This window comes from Sitophilus oryzae, unplaced genomic scaffold (genome assembly GCF_002938485.1).
Source record: "Sitophilus oryzae breed Bouriz unplaced genomic scaffold, Soryzae_2.0 scaffold_1716_pilon_pilon, whole genome shotgun sequence".
NCBI lineage: Eukaryota > Metazoa > Arthropoda > Insecta > Coleoptera > Curculionidae > Sitophilus > Sitophilus oryzae.
The window spans coordinates 352,843-372,150 of NW_022146409.1; the positions used below are offsets into that span (position 1 = coordinate 352,843).

Genomic DNA, 19,308 nt, shown 5'->3' on the forward strand with positions numbered 1-19,308 from the left:
TGCTAGAACTAGGGATTAATGCGGAGATTTACGGATTTTGGATACAGTACGTTAATAAAATCTAAGCCTTGCCATCGTATGACGGGCCCATAGTCCATAGCGAGCTATATAATTATAATAATGTCAAGGTGTATTACTGGTTGCATAACTGCATACTGCTAAAATCGCAATGTGCATTGAGGAACCTGGCGCATTCGCCAGAAAGTAAAGAAAATTATAGAATTCTTTAGTAAAATCTAGAAACAACCGCCAGGGGGTATATAAGGCTCGCGCTTTGACAGTTGGACAAGTTTAAAGTTTGAAGTCTAAAGTTTGAAAATACCGCGAAATACCGTTAGAGTAATAGTAGTTGCATAAGTTGTGTTGTAAATAGTATAAGTTGTGTGTATAGAGTGAAACAAATAAATTCGTTAGGTATTTTATCGTGAGTTTAAATAGTGGACCCACGGAATCCGTAACAATTGGTGTCGGAAGTGCGATTCAAGAGGGTTTTAAGAAGAAATTAAGTGGATTGGAAGATTTTTAGACCGAATTAGAGTATTTTTATGGTTGGTACAAGGGAGCAGGCGAAGAAAATGGAAGAAGTAAGCAAATTATTGGGCGATTTTATGGAGAATATGAGAAGAGAGAAAGCAGAAGAAAAAGAAGTAGAAAAATTACGCCGTCAAGAAGAACAGGACCGGCTTGACAAAATTTTTGAAGATTTGAAAATTCAACGACAACAAGAAAAACAAGAAGAACAAGAAAGACTACGTAAAGATAAGGAAGAGGAAAAATTACAACGACAACAAGAAAAACAAGAAGAACAGGACCGGCAAGACAAAATTTTCGAAGATTTGAAAATTCAACGACAACAAGACAAACAAGAAGAACAGGACCGGCTTGAGAAAATTCTCGAAGATTTCAAAGTTCAACGAGAGCACGACAAACAAGAAGAACAGGACCGGCTTCAGAAAATTCTTGAAAATCAAGAAATTAGACAAGAACGGTTGGAGAAAATTGTTGAAGATTTAGAAGTGCGTCGCCAGAAAGAAAAATTAGAAGATCAAAACCGATTTAAGAAGAACTTTGAAGAACTGGAAAAAAGGCAAGACATCCACCTTCAGGAAGCCGTAGAAGATCTTGAGGAACGCCTTCAGCAGAAAACGGAAAAATTAGAGATGGACCTACAGAAGACCAAGGTACAAGTAAAGACACCTGGCGTTCATGGAACTGCGAACCTCAAGGCCCCGACCTACGATGGACAAACCACCTGGACGATGTACCACCGCCAGTTTGAAGCAGCGGCTGCTGCGAATGGATGGACTGACCAGGAGGAAGCAGCGGCACTTGTCATCGCGCTGCGTGGCCCTGCCCTGGAACTCTTGCAAACTATTCCTGCAACCCAACAGCAGGAATATCAAACTTTGGTCGCTGCATTGGACAGAAGATATGGCGACCAACATCGACGTCAACTTTACCAGGCCCAGATCAAGACACGCATGCAGAGGTCCGGAGAGAGTCTGCAGGAATTTGAAGCAGACTTACGTCGCCTGGTACACCTAGCGTATCCAGAAGCACCGGAAGGATGTAGGGAAGAACTGGCTGCTCAGTGCTTTATCAGCGGACTGAGGGACAACGAATTGCAGAGGGCGCTGCAAATATCCCGATTTTCTACCAGCAGCGAAGCACTGGTCAGGGCGCTAGAAATTGAAGCTGCTTTTGGCGCCATCCCTAGACCGGAGATAAGATCGGTAACGGTCGAGGAACAGCCCGAGAGTACCCACAGAAGTTTGGAGATGTGTAGAAAATTCGACAAACTATGTGAGCTACTAATAAACAAGGGAGTCAACAACACCCAGACAGAGAACCATAGAAGATCACAAGACATAAGGTGCTATAGATGTGGCAGGAGTGGCCACATCAAACGGGATTGTCGCATCCAAATGCGATTCCATTCACCATCCAGAGAACATCGGCACATCGGAAGATCCCAGGACATAAGTTGCTATAGATGTGGCAGGAATGGCCACATCAAACGGGATTGCCGCGTCCAAATGCGATTCCGTTTACCATCGAGAGAACATAGGCACCAGGAAATCAACACTAATGAGCGAGTATTGGCTGAAGAAAACGGAGCCCCTAGGATGTTTTCCGTTAGGAGTCTAGGAAAAACCGCTGACGGTTTGGTGATCAACTGGAAGGTCAATGGTAGAAGAATTCGAATGACTGTGGACACAGGCGCTATGGTATCGTTGGTGCGGACTAACTCAGTGCAAGGATTGAAGATGATGCCTCTTAGAAGAAGAGTGTATTTCGGGGGGAATGGCCGTTGTACGGGGAGAGGCTTTCATGGAATTGGAGTTAGGGAATTTGAAGTTTCGGCATAGCGTTTTAGTGGCAGACATTGAAGATGATTTTATCATGGGTATGGATGTGATCAGTCAACATGGTTTTTCGTTTGATCACCATAGAAACATCCTGAAAATCGGAAATGAGGAATTTTCTGTATCTAAAGAGAAGAGACCAGGAAATATGGAAGAAAGATCATCGAAAATTGTGATGATACCTGGTGATACCAAGAAGACTGTGTTCGGGAAACTAGAGAAAACCGTTGGGTGCCGTGTAGGACGGGTACAAATTATCGACAACGAACTGGATCGACGACGAGCTACCTTGGGCAAGAAAATGCAACATCGCGAAAGCACTATCAGAGTAAAGAATTTTAAACTGAGAACTGATGAACAATGGACGACGATACAATTGAGGAAAGATCAAATGGAAGATCCAGACATCGGAGCAATACTACGGCTCAAGGAAGGTAACGGCGAGAGACCACCGTGGCAGGATATTGCGGACAGAGGGCTCGTTTTCAAAGCTCGCTGGGCTCAGTGGAATTCACTGGTGATTGAGAATGGATTGTTAAAGCGCACGTGGGGAAAGTGCGGATGGCAGGACAGTAACAACTCAGTTACTGGTACCAAGGAAGAAAGTTACCCAGGTATTGGAAGAAATTCATGGTGGTAAAACTGGAGCCCATCTTGGGGTAAACAAGACCCTGAGCAAGCTGAGAGACCGTTTTTACTGGGTGGATTATTGTGAAGATGTCAAGAAATGGTGTCAACGTTGTAAGATTTGCGCAGCTAGACAAGGACCAAATACTCGATCTGGGGAAGAAATGGAACAGGATAGCGTTGGACTGTCGTTCGAAAGAATCGCTAGGAAGGAAAGATTATTGGACATTCATAAGGCCGTTAGAAGTAAGATTGCGCTAGCCAGTGACCGGATGAAAGCTCGTTACGACCTCAGAGCTAATTCTACGGGATTTCAACATGACGATAGGGTATGGTTGTATAACCCACAGCGCAAAGAAAGGAAGGTCCCCAAAGTTAACTCCAGCATGGGAAGGTCCTTATACAGTCATCAAGAGGATAAATGATGTTGTGTACCGGATTCAACGCAGCCTAGAAGTAAGATGAAAGTAGTTCATCTGGATCGATTGAAGAGATACCAGACAGGAAACCTTGATCGGGACGATCAAATTTGAAAGGGGCAATGTCAAGGTGTATTACTGGTTGCATAACTGCATACTGCTAAAATCGCAATGTGCATTGAGGAACCTGGCGCATTCGCCAGAAAGTAAAAAGAAAATTATAGAATTCTTTAGAAAAATCTAGAAACAACCGCCAGAGTATATAAGGCTCGCGCTTTGACAGTTGGACAAGTTTAAAGTTTGAAGTCTAAAGTTTGAAAATACCGCGAAATACCGTTAGAGTAATAGTAGTTGCATAAGTTGTGTTGTAAATAGTATAAGTTGTGTGTACAGAGTGAAACAAATAAATTCGTTAAGTTTTTTATCGTGAGTTTAAATAGTGGACCCACGGAATCCGTAACAATAATATAAGAATAGATAATATAAGAAATATGATCAAACCTAATTTTAATCAAGATACATTGCTTTATGTTTCGTCTATACTTTTACTCAAAAAAAAATTCTGAAGGATAGAAATATTTTGTCATATTTAGAATATTGATTTTTGTTGTTTATTCTATGTTTAACACCAATAAATACATAAACACGTATTACAGATATTACACATTTTAATTTGGCAACCCTGTTTTCCCTGTTCCCTGTTCGCTTTCAGTTTCACACCGTCTTCGATATGCCTTCGCTGGCCGAATTAAAGAAAATGAGTGTTTTATGCATTGGCCGCAGAACGCGTTGGGGCTCCACCGTACAGCACTTGAGATGTAAGGGAAAATCTTTAAAACTTTAACCATAACAGTTAAACATTATAGGCATTTACTTTTTTATTAGAACATTATAATCCACTCAATCAAAAAAAAAAGTAAAAACACTCGATATACCGGGTGCGTCTCAAAAGTGGCTCACCCATATAACTTTTTAATTTTTTCAGTTAAAAAAAACGAGATTTGGTATGTTAGTATGTAACATAAATTAGGATTGATTGAAGTATTCAATTGTTTTCGGACATTTCCTGTTTCACCGGAAATGACTAAAACTTTTGATTTTTAAATGGCACCCTCGGTATTTTTTTAGTTTATTCGATAGAAAATAACACTTTGAATAGAATGATATACCATATGTCAACTTTTGACATTTTAGCATCTAATGAGCCACCCCCGTTCCATTTGAAAAAATTGAAAAAATTGATATGATTTGTCCATTTTATAACCGGCCAGAACAAGACACTAAAAACATTAGACGATTAAATCTATTTTTCCAAGGCTCCTTGATTAAGAATTAGTGTTTTTAACATAGTCATGGCACTCTAGATTGAAATTTAAAATACAATTTTTTATTAAGTGAAAATGTCAAAAGTTGACATATGATATGTCATTCTATTCAGAGTGTCATTTTCTATTGAATAAAGTACAGTAAAAATACCGAGGGTGCCATTTAAAAATCAAAAGTTGTAGTCATTTCCGGTGAAACAGGAAGTGACCAAAAACAATTGAATACGTCAACCAATCCTAATTTTTGTCATATACTAACATACCAAATCTCGTTTTTTTATCTGAAAAAATAAAGTTATAGGGGTGAGCCACTATTGAGACGCACCCATATAAGACGACTTTGCGTTGTAATACAAAAGTATCACTTACAAATATCACAACTGGGTCCGCCATATCCAGTTTCACATTGGCACGTGTCCGGAGCTATGCAAGTGCCGTGCAGACAGTTGGTGGAGCAGACGGGTATGCATCTGTTCCCCGCAGTGTTCCTAGTGTAGCCCTGGCAGCAGTCTTCGACAGGGCGAGTTTTCACTATGTTCTGTTCCTTGTGAACCTGCTTGAACTTGATCTTGTATTTGGAACATCTTGGTGGGAAGTTGAGGCACCAGACGAATTCTCTCACTTGATAAGGCTGATTTTCTGTCACTGTAACTTTAACAGTGTATCTGAAACAAATCAAATATTTCAATATTATTTTATTTTACAGTTAACTAATAATAGCTAATATTATGAGAGACTGATATTAAAACTTTTCTTCTGAGATTTGTTTTGTTCATAATTGTCCTTGTCTAGACCATTGCCTGGAAACTTTATGGTAAAATTTTAACAAAATAATTTACTATTAACTAAGAACACGGAATGTCGCTAGTGGTAGGAAAAATCATTTTTAGAGGTTATTAGTTTATTTGGTTGCCTAAAAAATACATATAATGTCATTTTAATATATTTGACATAATTGTCAACTTATCAATGAGAAATAGTAAAAAAATACTGGTTTGTTTTTGAATTGAAAACGGAATTGAAATCTATAGATATACAAACGCCTTCAACATCAACATGTAAAGTTTTTAATTTGCTTTATTACACTTTCCTGAATATTTTCATATATACTAATATAACAGAGCAACTTTAAAAATAAATCGTTTGAATTCAACTAAATATAATATTTAGAGCAAAAAAGGTAAAGGCGCTGCACGCTGGGTCAAACGTAGCCTTGACTAAGGACACGGAGGGACGTTTTGACTCAAAATCTTACTATTAAGTTTCTAATCTATCTTAATAGATGGATGGTTATTTTCTTTTATCTATGGTCTAAAGTCTAAACAGAAGATTTTATCTGTTCAGCGTTTTAGATCATTTTTTTTGTAAGGACCATGGAAGAAGTACTGCTTTTATCAAGTATAACATTGTGTTTAGTGAAGTTCAAAAGAAGTATTGAATTTTACTACAAAACTGTATTTATGGCATAAACTTCATTTGTAAATAAACAAAGCTAAATGTGAATATATTATTTGTTGGGTAACAATCATTAAATATCTTTAAACGATTTTACAAAATTACATTATTTCGGAAAACTAGTAGATTTTTAAAAGTCGCATATTAAAGAAGCTTAATACATCCCTATTGTTTCTTGTAAATTCACATATATTTTTTGTGCAATGAAAACGACAGTTTCGTTGTAAAACTGAATGGTCCCGTCACATACACACAGTTTTCAAGACAGAGTCTTCCGTCTTAATTCATTGTAAGTAAAACGTCCGTTTTTTGTCTACACCCAATGTTTTACTATATACGTTTTGATTGAACAATTAAGACATAGGGTATATACATTAATAATATTATTACGACAAGTAAATATTAAAATTCTATAATAATATGAGAATTTGAAATTAGTAATAAGTGTAAATATTGCAATACGTCATAAAATATTGTTGTGCAAACGGAATCCCCGATTTTCTAAGAAAGTATATGTTAAATAAACCAACTGTTGCACCCTTTTTGTCTAACTACATTTACTTAGATAATAATTGCTTCATAACAACATATAACAAAGAGCAAAGACAATTAAAGCAAATAATCCTGAATTTGCATTGTATTACAAATTCTTAACTTTAATTAATAAAGCTGTACTTTTTAGTGTATACAGGGTGGTCCGAACTGTATTCCGGAAACTTCAGCAGCATATTCTCCAGATAAAAAATAAGTAAAAAAGCTCTTATAAATGTATGTCCTAAAATGCTTAGTTTCGGAGATACAGGGTGTAGAAATTTCATTTTTATTTCGATTTTTTCCAAATAATTTCTGAAGTAACATCAATATTTGGATGAAATTTGGTATCTGAGAGTTTTTGATATGAGAAATTCGATTTTAATGTCAATATGGCTCCTACTTGTAGAGGGCGACACCTACGTATTTTTAATTGGTTTGAAGGGTAAAAACTTTTCGTCCGTACCTTTATAAAACTACTAAGTAAAAAAATATACATTTATGACGTTTTTAACGTAAAAAAAATCTCTTAATAAAAATCACTACGAGTAATAGTTCTCGAGATATTTGAAATCGAAATTATCAATACCTGTCATCATTGACATAAATTAAACATGTTGACTAAATAGTTAGTAGACGGAAATCATAAATTTGAAATGTTTTTGTGTCAAATCATCACCAATCATCATTTTTTCGAAGAAAATTTTATGATTAATTTAAAAAAATAAAAACTTTCCAAATTTATCTTTTTAGTCCAACAACTATCTACTCGACGTGTTTATTTTTTGTCAATAATGACATGTATTGACTATTCCCATTCTAAATATCTCGAGAAGGGTTGCTCGTAACGATTTTTACCAAGAGGCATTTTTTACGTAAAAAAATACGAAAATGTATATTTTTTAACTCAGCAGTTCTATACAGGTACGGACAAAAAGTTATTACACTTCAAAACAGTTAAATCACATGTAGGTGGCGCCCTCTACAAATAGGAGTCATAATGACATCAAAATCAAATTTCTCATGTCAAAAAACTATTAGACACCAATTTTCATCCAAATATTTACTTTACTTCAGAAATTATGTGGAAAAAATCGAAATAAAAATGAAACGTCTACACCCTGTATCTCCGAAACTAAGCATTTTAGGACATATGTTTATAAGAAGTTTTTTACTTCCTTTTATCTGCAGAATATGCTCCCGAAGTTTCGGGAATACAGTTCGGACCACCCTGTATAATTATACAAAAGCTACTAATAAAATAAATAGATGTATAGCAATTTAAAACGATGAAAAAATACTAGCATTTTTACAAAAGTATTTCATTATTGACTGACGTTCATTTTATTTCCTAAATGACAGGAAAAACTCTACTTTTAAAACTAAAAACAAATAACAGACAACAGTCACTAACCATTTATTTGCATATAAATATCGTAGAAATCAATTTCTACTTTTATATTAAACCTAACCAAAAAGTGAATTGTATTTGCTCGGAAACAATAAAATATATATAAAGTCAATAGAATAATTATTAATCAAAGTTCAAAATATGTATCTATACTTTTGCACAATTAATTAAATACAAAAGCAATTGTCATTCATATTCGACCTTCACGTTCATTTTTATTACAAAACGTTCATTAATAAAAGAAAAAGCGACCCAACAATGAAATAGTTATAAACTACGAGAACGATAAGATAGATATTGCTGGTTTCTCATTAAAAAGATTTGAAATTGTTTGCATCAAAATATCACTTCATTGCACAGCAGTGAAAATTTTAGAAGGTTCCTAAAAATTGTTAAAATAAAAAGATCCTTATAAATTTGTTCATAGAAACTTAAAAAAAACACACCAAAAAGTTAGTTCTGCAAAGACACTTATGAAAACAATTAAACCGTATGATAAAAAAAATAGACGATCAAACCCATAGGCGTGATACTATAGAATACTGAGGTAATAGATGTGACTTACAAAATGAAATCCCTTAAACTGGTTTAGGTATAGATGAACTTGTGAAAAGGACTTACTAAAGATGGACCATCAAAATTATACAGTACTACTCAAGACCATGGTTGTTCCTAGATGCACAATCCCGCATATTATGCACACTTTACATTCAATATGCGCAATATGCACCACAATGGAAATATAGGCACAATCTGAATAATTTTTAAAAATACCAAAAATTATAAAATCTCTTTATTCGTTTGGCTTTCATCCTTCAGGTGGCGTCATGCTTTTTCTATAGCGGCGTTTACAGTTGAGGGCTGGACGCACGTTTCGCTAGCCATGTTAGCATCAACTGAGTTTTAATCATCTGCCGATGATGGTTAGCAAAACGCGCGTCCAACGCAATAGAAAAATGTATTGGTGTATTGTGGTGAATTAATTTTTTATTTTGCTATAATGGCGTTGTAATACCAAAATCATACAACTTTCCATGTAACCATCAATCTCCCGGGTTTTGTTCGGATACGACAAGTTAAATTACCACAGATGCATATTGTCAACTGAACATGCACAATCTTGAGGTTGCCTGATGCACAATCGAAATTTTTTCATAAACAACCCTGCTCAAGGGGCGTGAAAAGACCAAGAAGCCACCCCTAATTGATTATTTATAAGAACCTAATTGAAAAATATAAATAAAAGAAAATTATTCAAGGAATGTATCATCAACACTAGAATAAATTTGCATCTAATGATTATGATGATGATAATAGGTATATTTTTAATTACTTAAAATAATTTAGAACATAAAAATCAATAGTAACTAAATATGCATAGTGACAAAAAAAAGTTTTAATGGCCGTGCAAACTAAAATATATAGTTTTTCGACAATTTCCTAAACATTCATGCTTCTAATTATTAAACTATTTAATTACTTTAATATTTAGTAACGTATTCGAAAATGTTGATGCATTTATAGGAAAAGGCAGTATGACCTCGCAATCTGATTCATCTTCGTTTATTGTCAGCTCAGGAACTAAAGGTAATAAGGAAATCACTGTTGTTTAATCGTTAGCATTACGTCCACACGTACGCGCGTACAATTATTGTTGTACTGTGTTAAACTTCTGTAGGAACAAAGGCTGTATTCGTTTACATTATAATTGCATTACTGGGAATTGTTTAATAAATAGACACAATTTGCTTATTAGGGTTTTTAAATTTAATCGTTTAGAATGTGGATCACTTTATGACAACGACAATGTTTTCTATTTTTTTCTCTTTTTCTTTATTGTATTACCGTATACATATATCATCAGATATTAATTCCTCCGATAGTATATAATATCATAGTGTGTAGTCAAATGAAAGTGACATCAGCTACTGGGACTATTCATTGTCTATTTATTCCTTGTCCATTCAAAGAACTGCGATCTTTTTAGATTGGTTGTGGTCTTCTTCAGATCTCTAGCAAATCTCTAGGTTACATTTATTACGTCTGCAGTAAAATTTGGTGAATACAATGAACTTTTTCACCTGTCTCTGTCCTTGTGAATTTTTAACCCACTGTTTTGTGGCCATGCTTCTTAGTACTAATGGAGCTAATAGATACAATGAGGATTAGTCTGTCAAGAAAATGAGCCCTGGAGAATTTTTCCCCCATAATAATAATATATAGTTTATTGAATACTAACAACACACGTCTACAATTCATACAATACAAAATCATAGTTTTTAGTACCCAAATGGATACTGGAATCATTTCAAAAATGTTCTAGTCCAGATCCATAAAAAATATATTATATCCATTCACTTATTGTACTGTGTTCTTAAATTCATAATTACAATTCTAAACTTAGTTTACCCTAATATAAACTAACTATAAAAAAAACATAAGCATATATATGATCAAAGACGGGAGAAGCGGAACAGCAAAGAAACAAAAGGTATCAATAAAATAAGGTTTGGGCAGGCACTCCAGCCGGAACAAACTATAAAGCCTTACTTAATAATGACTTGTAGGAAAGTTTGAACGATTCAGGTGAAAGATTTCTTAAATAGTCAGGTACCAAATTATAGTTTGTATATGTTATAAGTAAACGACCTCTGAAATATTTGTGTTCTATGAGCAGGAGGCGAGATGCGACCTCCAAATCGAAGGTTGAGATTATGAATGTCGGTCCTATATGATATTTTCTGCACTAAATAGGGAGGGCAGTTATTAAATATAATTTTGTGAAACAATATAACTGAGTGAAGCTTGCGTCTCTCTAACATTGACATCCATGATGCACTTTGCAGTTTATGAGATATTCGCGAGTATTTTCTAATTTCGTATATGAAACGGAGACACGAGTTTTGTGCTCTTTGTATACGTCTTATATCAAACTGGTCTAAACATGGCCCATAAACCGCATCAGCAAAATTAAAATGTGAAAGAACAAGTGAATAGGAGAGTGCAATCTTGAGTTTCTCTGACAGAATATGACGATGAGGAAACAATAGTTTTAAATTAGTATACGCTGTTTTGAGGCATTTAGTAACGTGAGGTTTAAAGCGTAAATTGCTATCAAAAGTAAGACCCAAATTTCGAGCTACATCAACACATTGAAGAGTACTATCTTTTATTTTAATTCAAAATCAACAGAAATTGTTTTATTATGTTTTCCAAATACCATAAAACACGATTTACTTGGATTGATATTTAAAAGATGCGCTTCCGAAAACTTACTTAGACTTTCCAAATCAGTATTTAGAAATTTTGAAGCATCGGCCGATTTATCAGGATTAAATGACATTACTAACTGCGTGTCATCGGCATATAATTGGCTCATGCTATATTCAATATACTGAGATATGTTGCAAGTATACATGCTATATAGAAGAGGCCCCAATATAGAACCTTGCGGTACGCCACTATCAATATATAGAATCTCAGATTTTCCTTTATTTGTTTCCACATACTGTCTTCTATCCGCTAAGTAATTGCTTAACAACAAAGTTGCACCATCCGAAAATCCTAAGTAATGCAATATCGAAACTAAAATTTCATGGTTAATTTGGTTAAAAGCCTTAGTATAATCTAAAAGTACCATTACTGCTGTTTCACCCTTATCTATAGCTCTAAAAATCTCATCTGTGACATTGAGCAAAACTGTTGTACAGCCTGTAACCCTTGCGAAATCCCGATTGACTAGCTAGAAAAAGATTATTTCGGTTCAGATGATCTGTTATTTGTAAACACATAATCCTCTCCAAAATTTTTGATAAGATTGATAAAATGCTTATTGGCCTCATGTCACTAAACGATGTTGGGTTTGTTATCTTAGCGAGAGGAATCACTTTTGCTATTTTCCAGCAATCTGGAAAAAATTGAGATTCCAATAAGCATGAATTGATTATATTTGTTATGAAATATTCTGTTTAGACATAAGAGCAGCATATCCAATGAAATTTTATCCACACCGGCTGCTGATGATTTTATATTAATAATGCTGTCCTTAACTGTACTTTCTGTTACTGAACAAAACTCAAACAAATGCAATAAATTCGGATGCGTCTTGTTTAAATAAGAGTTTATAACGTTTTTGTCCACTGAATTGGTATTAGTAGAGAATGCTGAAAATACTTTATTGATATCATCAGGAACGTTTAGTAAATCAGGGATGGTATTATTAGAACTAGTAGCACAAATGTTCAATTCTCTAAATTTTCTCCACAATAATCTCTGATTGAACTTAATTTTTGCAAGTGAAGCTTCAAAATATTGTTTTTTCTCTATTCGTAAAATTCCTCAGCTCCTTGTAATAATTCCATTTAGAGTCAGACCGATCGTTTTTGAAGGCGTTATAGGCTTTATTTTTTAATTTGACCATTTGTTTAATAGTATCAGTAAACCATGGCTGCCTCCTTTTTCCAATTATTTTATCGCGTTTGGGAGCCAAAACGTCAAATAAATTTAACAACATTGTATTAAATAAATATACTTTTTGATTAATATCAGTCAAATTAACAATATTTTCAAATGGAGTGAGAGCCAACAGATTCTCCAGCAAATCCTTATCAATATTTTCTAAATTGCGGAATATAACTTTTGTTTTTGATACACTCGCATCACCAGTCAACTCACAGCACACCACTGCATGATCAGACACCCCTTCCCCGAGATCCTTTATATCACATTTAACATTATCAACATTAGCTGGAAAAAGTATATGATCAATCAGCGTTGCACTAGTATTCGTTACTCGTGTTGGAGATGAAATTACCTGTTTTAAATTGAACGAATCCATGCAATCTAAATACCTTTCACAATAACAATTAGAATCTAATAAATTTATATTCAGATCACCAGCGCATATAATATCACCAACTGAAAAATCTGAAAAACGCTCCTCGAGGCAATCTACAAATGCATCAAAGTTTGAAAAGCCCGGTGTTCTGTACAGTGAACCAAAAAAAAATTGCTTGCGATCCAGCTCTACCTTCACCCATACCTCCTCTAATATTTCAGAACAATTTGCTACCAGCAACTCACAATTTAAATTTTCTTTTACATAAATACCTACTCCACCGCCGGTACCACTAGATCGTTCTTTATGAAGTAGAATGTATTTGTCAATTTTATAGTATTCATCTAAAGCGCCGTTAGCCAACCTAGTCTCAGAAACTCCTAACAAATCAAAATTACAAACAGAAAGCAAATCTTTCACAGCTGATAAGTGTCGCGTCAATGATGTAACATTAAAAAAAGCAAAAGAAATATTTTTCATCTATGTCTGAAATATATAATAGAAAAAAAATCTTACAGTAACAGAAGATAGTCCCCGACATTAGTTAACATTAGTTAAAATATCATCCTCAGTTTTCAAGTGTACAACCTTATCTCCTATGCGTGTAAAAATATTCCCTTGATTGGACCAAACTTGCTTATTTCCAGTTTTCTCCTTCGCCAATGCAAGTATTGCTTGTCTAGATTTAAGAAGATTTCTAGAAGTTCTTCAAAAATCTATTTTTGTAGTAGTTATAATGAGCCCTTTTCAGTAGTTTTAACACTAATAAAATATTATTAAACGCAGACATTGATTTTTTTGGCAGTGGTGAAGCCAGAAAAAACAGTGGAACATTTGGTACTGCAATAAAAACATAACTAAATCAACCACAACGAGAAAACACTTTACAAAAAATGTAATCGGAATAATGTAATCGGATTTTTAAAATATTTTTTTTGAGTATAATATAATAAATAAAGGATTGGAAGATAAAAATAAATTCATTCTTACAATTATGATATAGCAAGTTTAGTTAATTAAAATTTGAAAACAAATTAATTTATATTTAATTATCTCGTTATACATAACTCTACAAGGACTACATTATTTTTTTAGCTCCTGGATTAGAATATTAAGCACTGAATAATAGTTTGGTGAGGTAAGTGTCAAAACGGAACAATCCTACGCGGTGTAAATTTTTATTATAAATAAATTAGGTACTAACTCAGCTTCTTTGAAGTTTAAGGCATGTGCTGCAAGTATTTTTAGACAGTTGAAATGAGAATTAGATAGCAGAATAGCTACAAATTACAAACAGAGAATTTTATTAGGGTATTTACACCAATGGCAGTATATTTAGACACTGTAATACGTTTGATACAAGAACAATTCTGTAAGTCAAGCTTTGATTTTATTTTCATACAAGAACTAGCTTTTTTACCAGGTCTTTAATGACAGAAAAATGTATGTCATCAGTCATCTAATAAAGATCAAAAAATTTTGAAAACAATCAGTGATACATCTGACCGAAACGTTGTGCAAGTTTTTAAAAAAATCGTTGCTAGTGTATTAAATAATTCAAAGCTACTTTTGACATAGAAAAGTTGAAATATACCGAGTGTTTCTCAAAAGTGGCTCACTATTATAACTTTTTTAATTTTTTTCTGGGAAAAAAGCGAGATTTGGTATGTTAGTATATGACATAAATTAGGTTAGATTGATGTATTCAATTGTTTTCGGTCACTTCCTGTTTCACCAGAAATTACTACTACTTTTGATTTTTAAATCGCACCCTCGGTATTTTCTTAATTTATTCCAAAGTGACACTCTGAATACAATGACATATCACATGTCAACTTTTGACATTTTCGCTTGAAAAAAACTTGAAATTTTAATCTAGAGTGCCATGGAAAAATACTAATTTGTAATCAAGGAGTCTTGGAAAAATATATTTGGTCGTCTAATGTTTTTCGAGTTTTGTCCTAGCCGGTTAAACATTTCCCAAATCCTATTTTTAATCATATTTCATTTTTTTTTCAAATGGACCAAGAGTGGCTTATTAGCATATTTGAAAAAAATCATTTTTTTACGAATAATTTGGTACCACACACTTGGTATTTCGAATCAAATTGTCGTTATGAACCGCATGTTACAATTTCAAATAAACCATATGCGAAAATGTCAAAAATTGACATAGGATATGTGATTTTATTCAGAGTTTCATTTTCCAGCAAATAAAGTAAAAAAATACCCAGGGTCTCATTTAAAAATCGTAAGGTGTCATTAAAAAGTAGTAGTCATTTCCGGTGAAACAGGAAGTGTTGATAATTAATGTCAAGAATAAGTCAATCAATCCTGATTTATATCATATACTAACGTATCAAATCTCGTTTATTTATCTGAAAAATTAAAAATGTTGAATTTATAAAAAAATAAACTATACAGACGATCTGCAACACTATTAATACCATAATTAATATAAATATATCTAATTAATAAACCATAAGTTTTAGTTAGTGCCTTTGTTCAACAATAAATTAGCGTCATTAAACAAATCTATCATAATTTGGTATAATAAAAAACCGGATTTGTTTTAAAAACATTTAAAACGCTAATTAACATAGCTATGTTTGTTAAATTACACTTTTTTGTTATCATAATCACATTTTCACGAAAAAAATCGTTAAGACTATAAAAATAGTGCTATATCGCCTTATTTTTAAGGTAAAGCTGGACGTCATTCCTTTAAATTGTTTTAAAACTCTCGTTGCAACAAATTAAAATTGTATAAAACATAAGACATAAACAGTTTGACCTCGATTCCTGGTGCTGGTGACTAGCAATTGGTAAATTTGATGTGTCGCAACAACTAACTATAAACCAACAATGTTTGGTTTTGCTTGTTTATATTTTTACCAAAATAATAGATTTGATAAAAATTTGGCCATTGACGTAAACGTTAAAAGTATTTCAATTAGCATAATAATACACAGTAAGTTGCAAAGGTTTGCAATGAAGGTAAAAATAATTGAGCAGTGCATCTCAATATATTTTAAAGTGTGGCCTTCAAAGAATAGCACCAGGAATTATTAATTTTCGAATTTTTGGATTCCCATATAATTTTAAGTATAAAATGACAGCGATCTTCATTTCATAGCCATCGCTGACGCCGTTTTTATTCGATCATACCGTATTTCAATTTAAAAAATAGAATAGAATAATTAATTTTATGTAGAATTCAATGGCATGGCGTACCTGGATTTTTTCTATGATTTTGTCATTCGGTAAAAATTACAGAAATATATGTTTTATTAAATGGGACACCCTATACCGGGTGCGTCTCGAAAGTGGCTCCCCCCTATAACTTTTTTATTTTTTTCATATGACATAAATTAGGATTCATTGACGTGTTCAATTATTTTCAGTCACTTCCTGTTTCACCGGAAATTAACTTTTGATTTTTAAATGACACCCAAAAATAACAATTTAAATTTTAATTTGATGACAGTTACTCATAATTTAATGGCCAATTGGCCAATGACAATTTGACTCGAAATACCAAGTGTGTGGTACCAAATTATTCCTAAAAAAATGCCTTTTCAAAATATGCTAATGAGCCACACTCGTTCTATTTGAAAAAATTGAGATATGATTAAAAATGCGATTGGGGCATCTTTTAACCGGCCCCAGGACAAGATACGAAAAACATTAGACCATCAAATCTATTTTTCCAAGATTCCTTTTAATCAAGGAATATTTTTAACACAGCCATGGCCACTCTAGATTAAAATTTAAAATACGATTCCTTAAGCGATAATATCAAAAGTTGACATATGATAAGTCATTTTATTCAGAGAGTCATTTTCTACCGAATAAAGTAAAAAAAAATACCGAGGGTGCCATTTAAAAATAAAAAGTTGTAGTCATTTCCGGTAAAACAGGAAGTGACTGAAAACAATTAAATAGGTACGTCAATCAATCCTAATTAACCTAATTTATGTCATATACTGATATACTAAATCTCGTTTTTTTATCTAAAAAAAAAGTTATCACTTTTGAGACGCACCCGGTATATTTTCAAAACAAAAATGCTTTGTCCTCTTTGGAAAAGTACAATACTTATACAATATCTGGGAGTATTATACGGGCACGGTATATATACCTAATTATCCCGTTATTTAGTCAATAAAAATAAAATAAATGTATCCAACTGAAGAGTAGAAAAATAAAAATGCTATTTTTTCTTATTTCGTTATAACTCAAAATAACTAGTAACTATATCATATAGGTATTTTTGTTTATCATGACTTGAATAAATTATCTAAAACAGTTGAATCTGATTGTATTTTACTGTAAATACTTGGTGACAAGAATGTAGTAAAACCATTGATGTTAGTTCTTTTTGAAAATAATTTTTGAACTTTGTTATTTGTGATTTATAGCTTTTTTTGGCTATTTTAAGTTGTTGGATAGTTGTTTCAGCTTCTTCAGCCATTTTATATTGTGTTATATGACTAATCAGAAAGAATAGAGCTTAAATATTGTTAATTATGTATTTTGATAAATGAATTTACGTCAAGTCTAAGCAAGGGTAAAAAAGGGATAAAATGTTGATGGATCGCACTCACCTGTGTTGTCTTCTGATTGTTGTTGTATTTTGATTGATTTCTGATTGTTGTTGATTGATTTGTTTGATTTGTATGGCTTGATTTCTGTGTATTCGTCTGTTTTCGCTGTGATTTCTCGTTCTATCGGGTTCGAAGGACCATAATTATGTGTAATAATACACTACTGTTGTTCCTAATTTGTTTATTTAAACTTTCACTTTGTCTAACAATGATTATTAACTTATATTCGAGATAAATGTCTTGAGACGTGACGTGCTTTTACGAGGAAGGATGAATAATGACGCCAAGCTTGTCGACTCTTCGATGGCGTCCTTTTCGGCCGGTCCCATCAGGTCGGCGTGGTGGTGGAAGGCCGCATGGTACACCAGTGGCGGCACCCAGGCGTAGGATATTAAACATACCGCCCCCCTTGACAGTCGTAAGACTTCAACATGATTCGCAGTCGGGAAGGGTACAAAGTTTGGTTGCAGGTCTCTTCAGTGTTGATGATCCAATTCGCACGGTCGCGGCTCTCACAATGCCATCAGATCCAGGATGCACGGCTTCTATGACACCTATCTTCCATTTTAGTGGGGGTAGTCCATCTTCTTTAATCAGTACTAACTTGCCAGGTTTTAATAATTCTGGACAGCGCTTTTTCCATTTTGTTCTTTGTTGTAGCTCGGAGATAAACTCTTTGGACCATCGTTTCCAGAAGCTTTGAGTAATCTTCTGAAGTCTTTGGAATCGGGACAGGCGATTTTCTTGTATATCAGTATAATCGTGATCAGGAATGGATGTCAAACGTTCACCAATTAAAAAGTGCGCTGGGGTAATGGGTTGTGGATCATTAGGATCATTGGAAGAAGGAAACAAGGGTCTAGAGTTGAGGCATGCTTCGACTTGATTTAGAACAGTAAGAAAATCTTCGTAACAAAGGGGTACTTGACTTAAGGTTCGTTTTAAATGAAATTTAGTCGATTTAACTCCTGCCTCCCATATTCCACCAAAGTGAGGAGAGTGTGGAGGTATAAAATGCCATTTGACATTGTCTTGAGAAAGTGAAGATTGAATTTCATGTTCGTTATGTTTAGATAAGAATTTGTCAAGTTCATTTTTAGCACCAACGAAGTTGGTTCCATGATCGGAATATATATTAGAACTTAGACCGCGTCTTGAAAAGAACCTACGGAGTGTTGATAAAAATGCTTCGGTACTCAAACTATTTACTAGTTCTAGATGAATTGCCTTTGTAGCAAGGCACACAAATAAGCAAACGTAAACTTTCATTACTTTATAGTTTCTAGTCAATCTATCTTTTATCAAGAAAGGACCGCAAAAGTCTACGCCGACATTATAAAAGGGTCTTTGAGGTGTCACGCGACATTCTGGCAAATTTCCCATAAGATACGGTGTGGGAGTTGCATTAAAACGGAAGCAACGTATACATTGTCTAACTACTTGTTTTACCAAACTTCTTCCGGATGTTGGCCAAAAACGCTCACGAATTGACGCTAAAAGTAATTGTGGACCAGCATGCAAAAGTCTGAGATGCTCCTGAGTAGCGATTAGTTTTGCTAAAATATGACGACCAGGAAGTATTGCTGGATGTTTTTTCTCGAAGTTAAAAGAGGAGTGTTTTAATCTGCCTCCTACTCTGATTGTACCATTTACATCTAAATATGGATTAAGTTTCAATATTTTACTTTTAGAATCTACTGATCGAGAATTTAAAAGATCATGATATTCTT

The 19,308-nt window shown here is 33.8% G+C and overlaps 1 protein-coding gene across 3 annotated transcripts in view; it reads right to left on the reverse strand.

Annotated features, from left to right (window-relative positions):
• LOC115881329 (protein draper) overlaps window positions 1-19,308 on the reverse strand; it is a 121,437-nt gene that overhangs the window by 26,596 nt on the left and 75,533 nt on the right. For all 3 annotated transcript variants that reach the window (XM_030898766.1, XM_030898767.1, XM_030898768.1), the window contains exon 3: window positions 5,107-5,402. In XM_030898766.1, coding sequence (XP_030754626.1) covers window positions 5,107-5,402 — 296 coding nt within the window. The remainder of the gene's footprint in view (window positions 1-5,106; window positions 5,403-19,308) is intronic.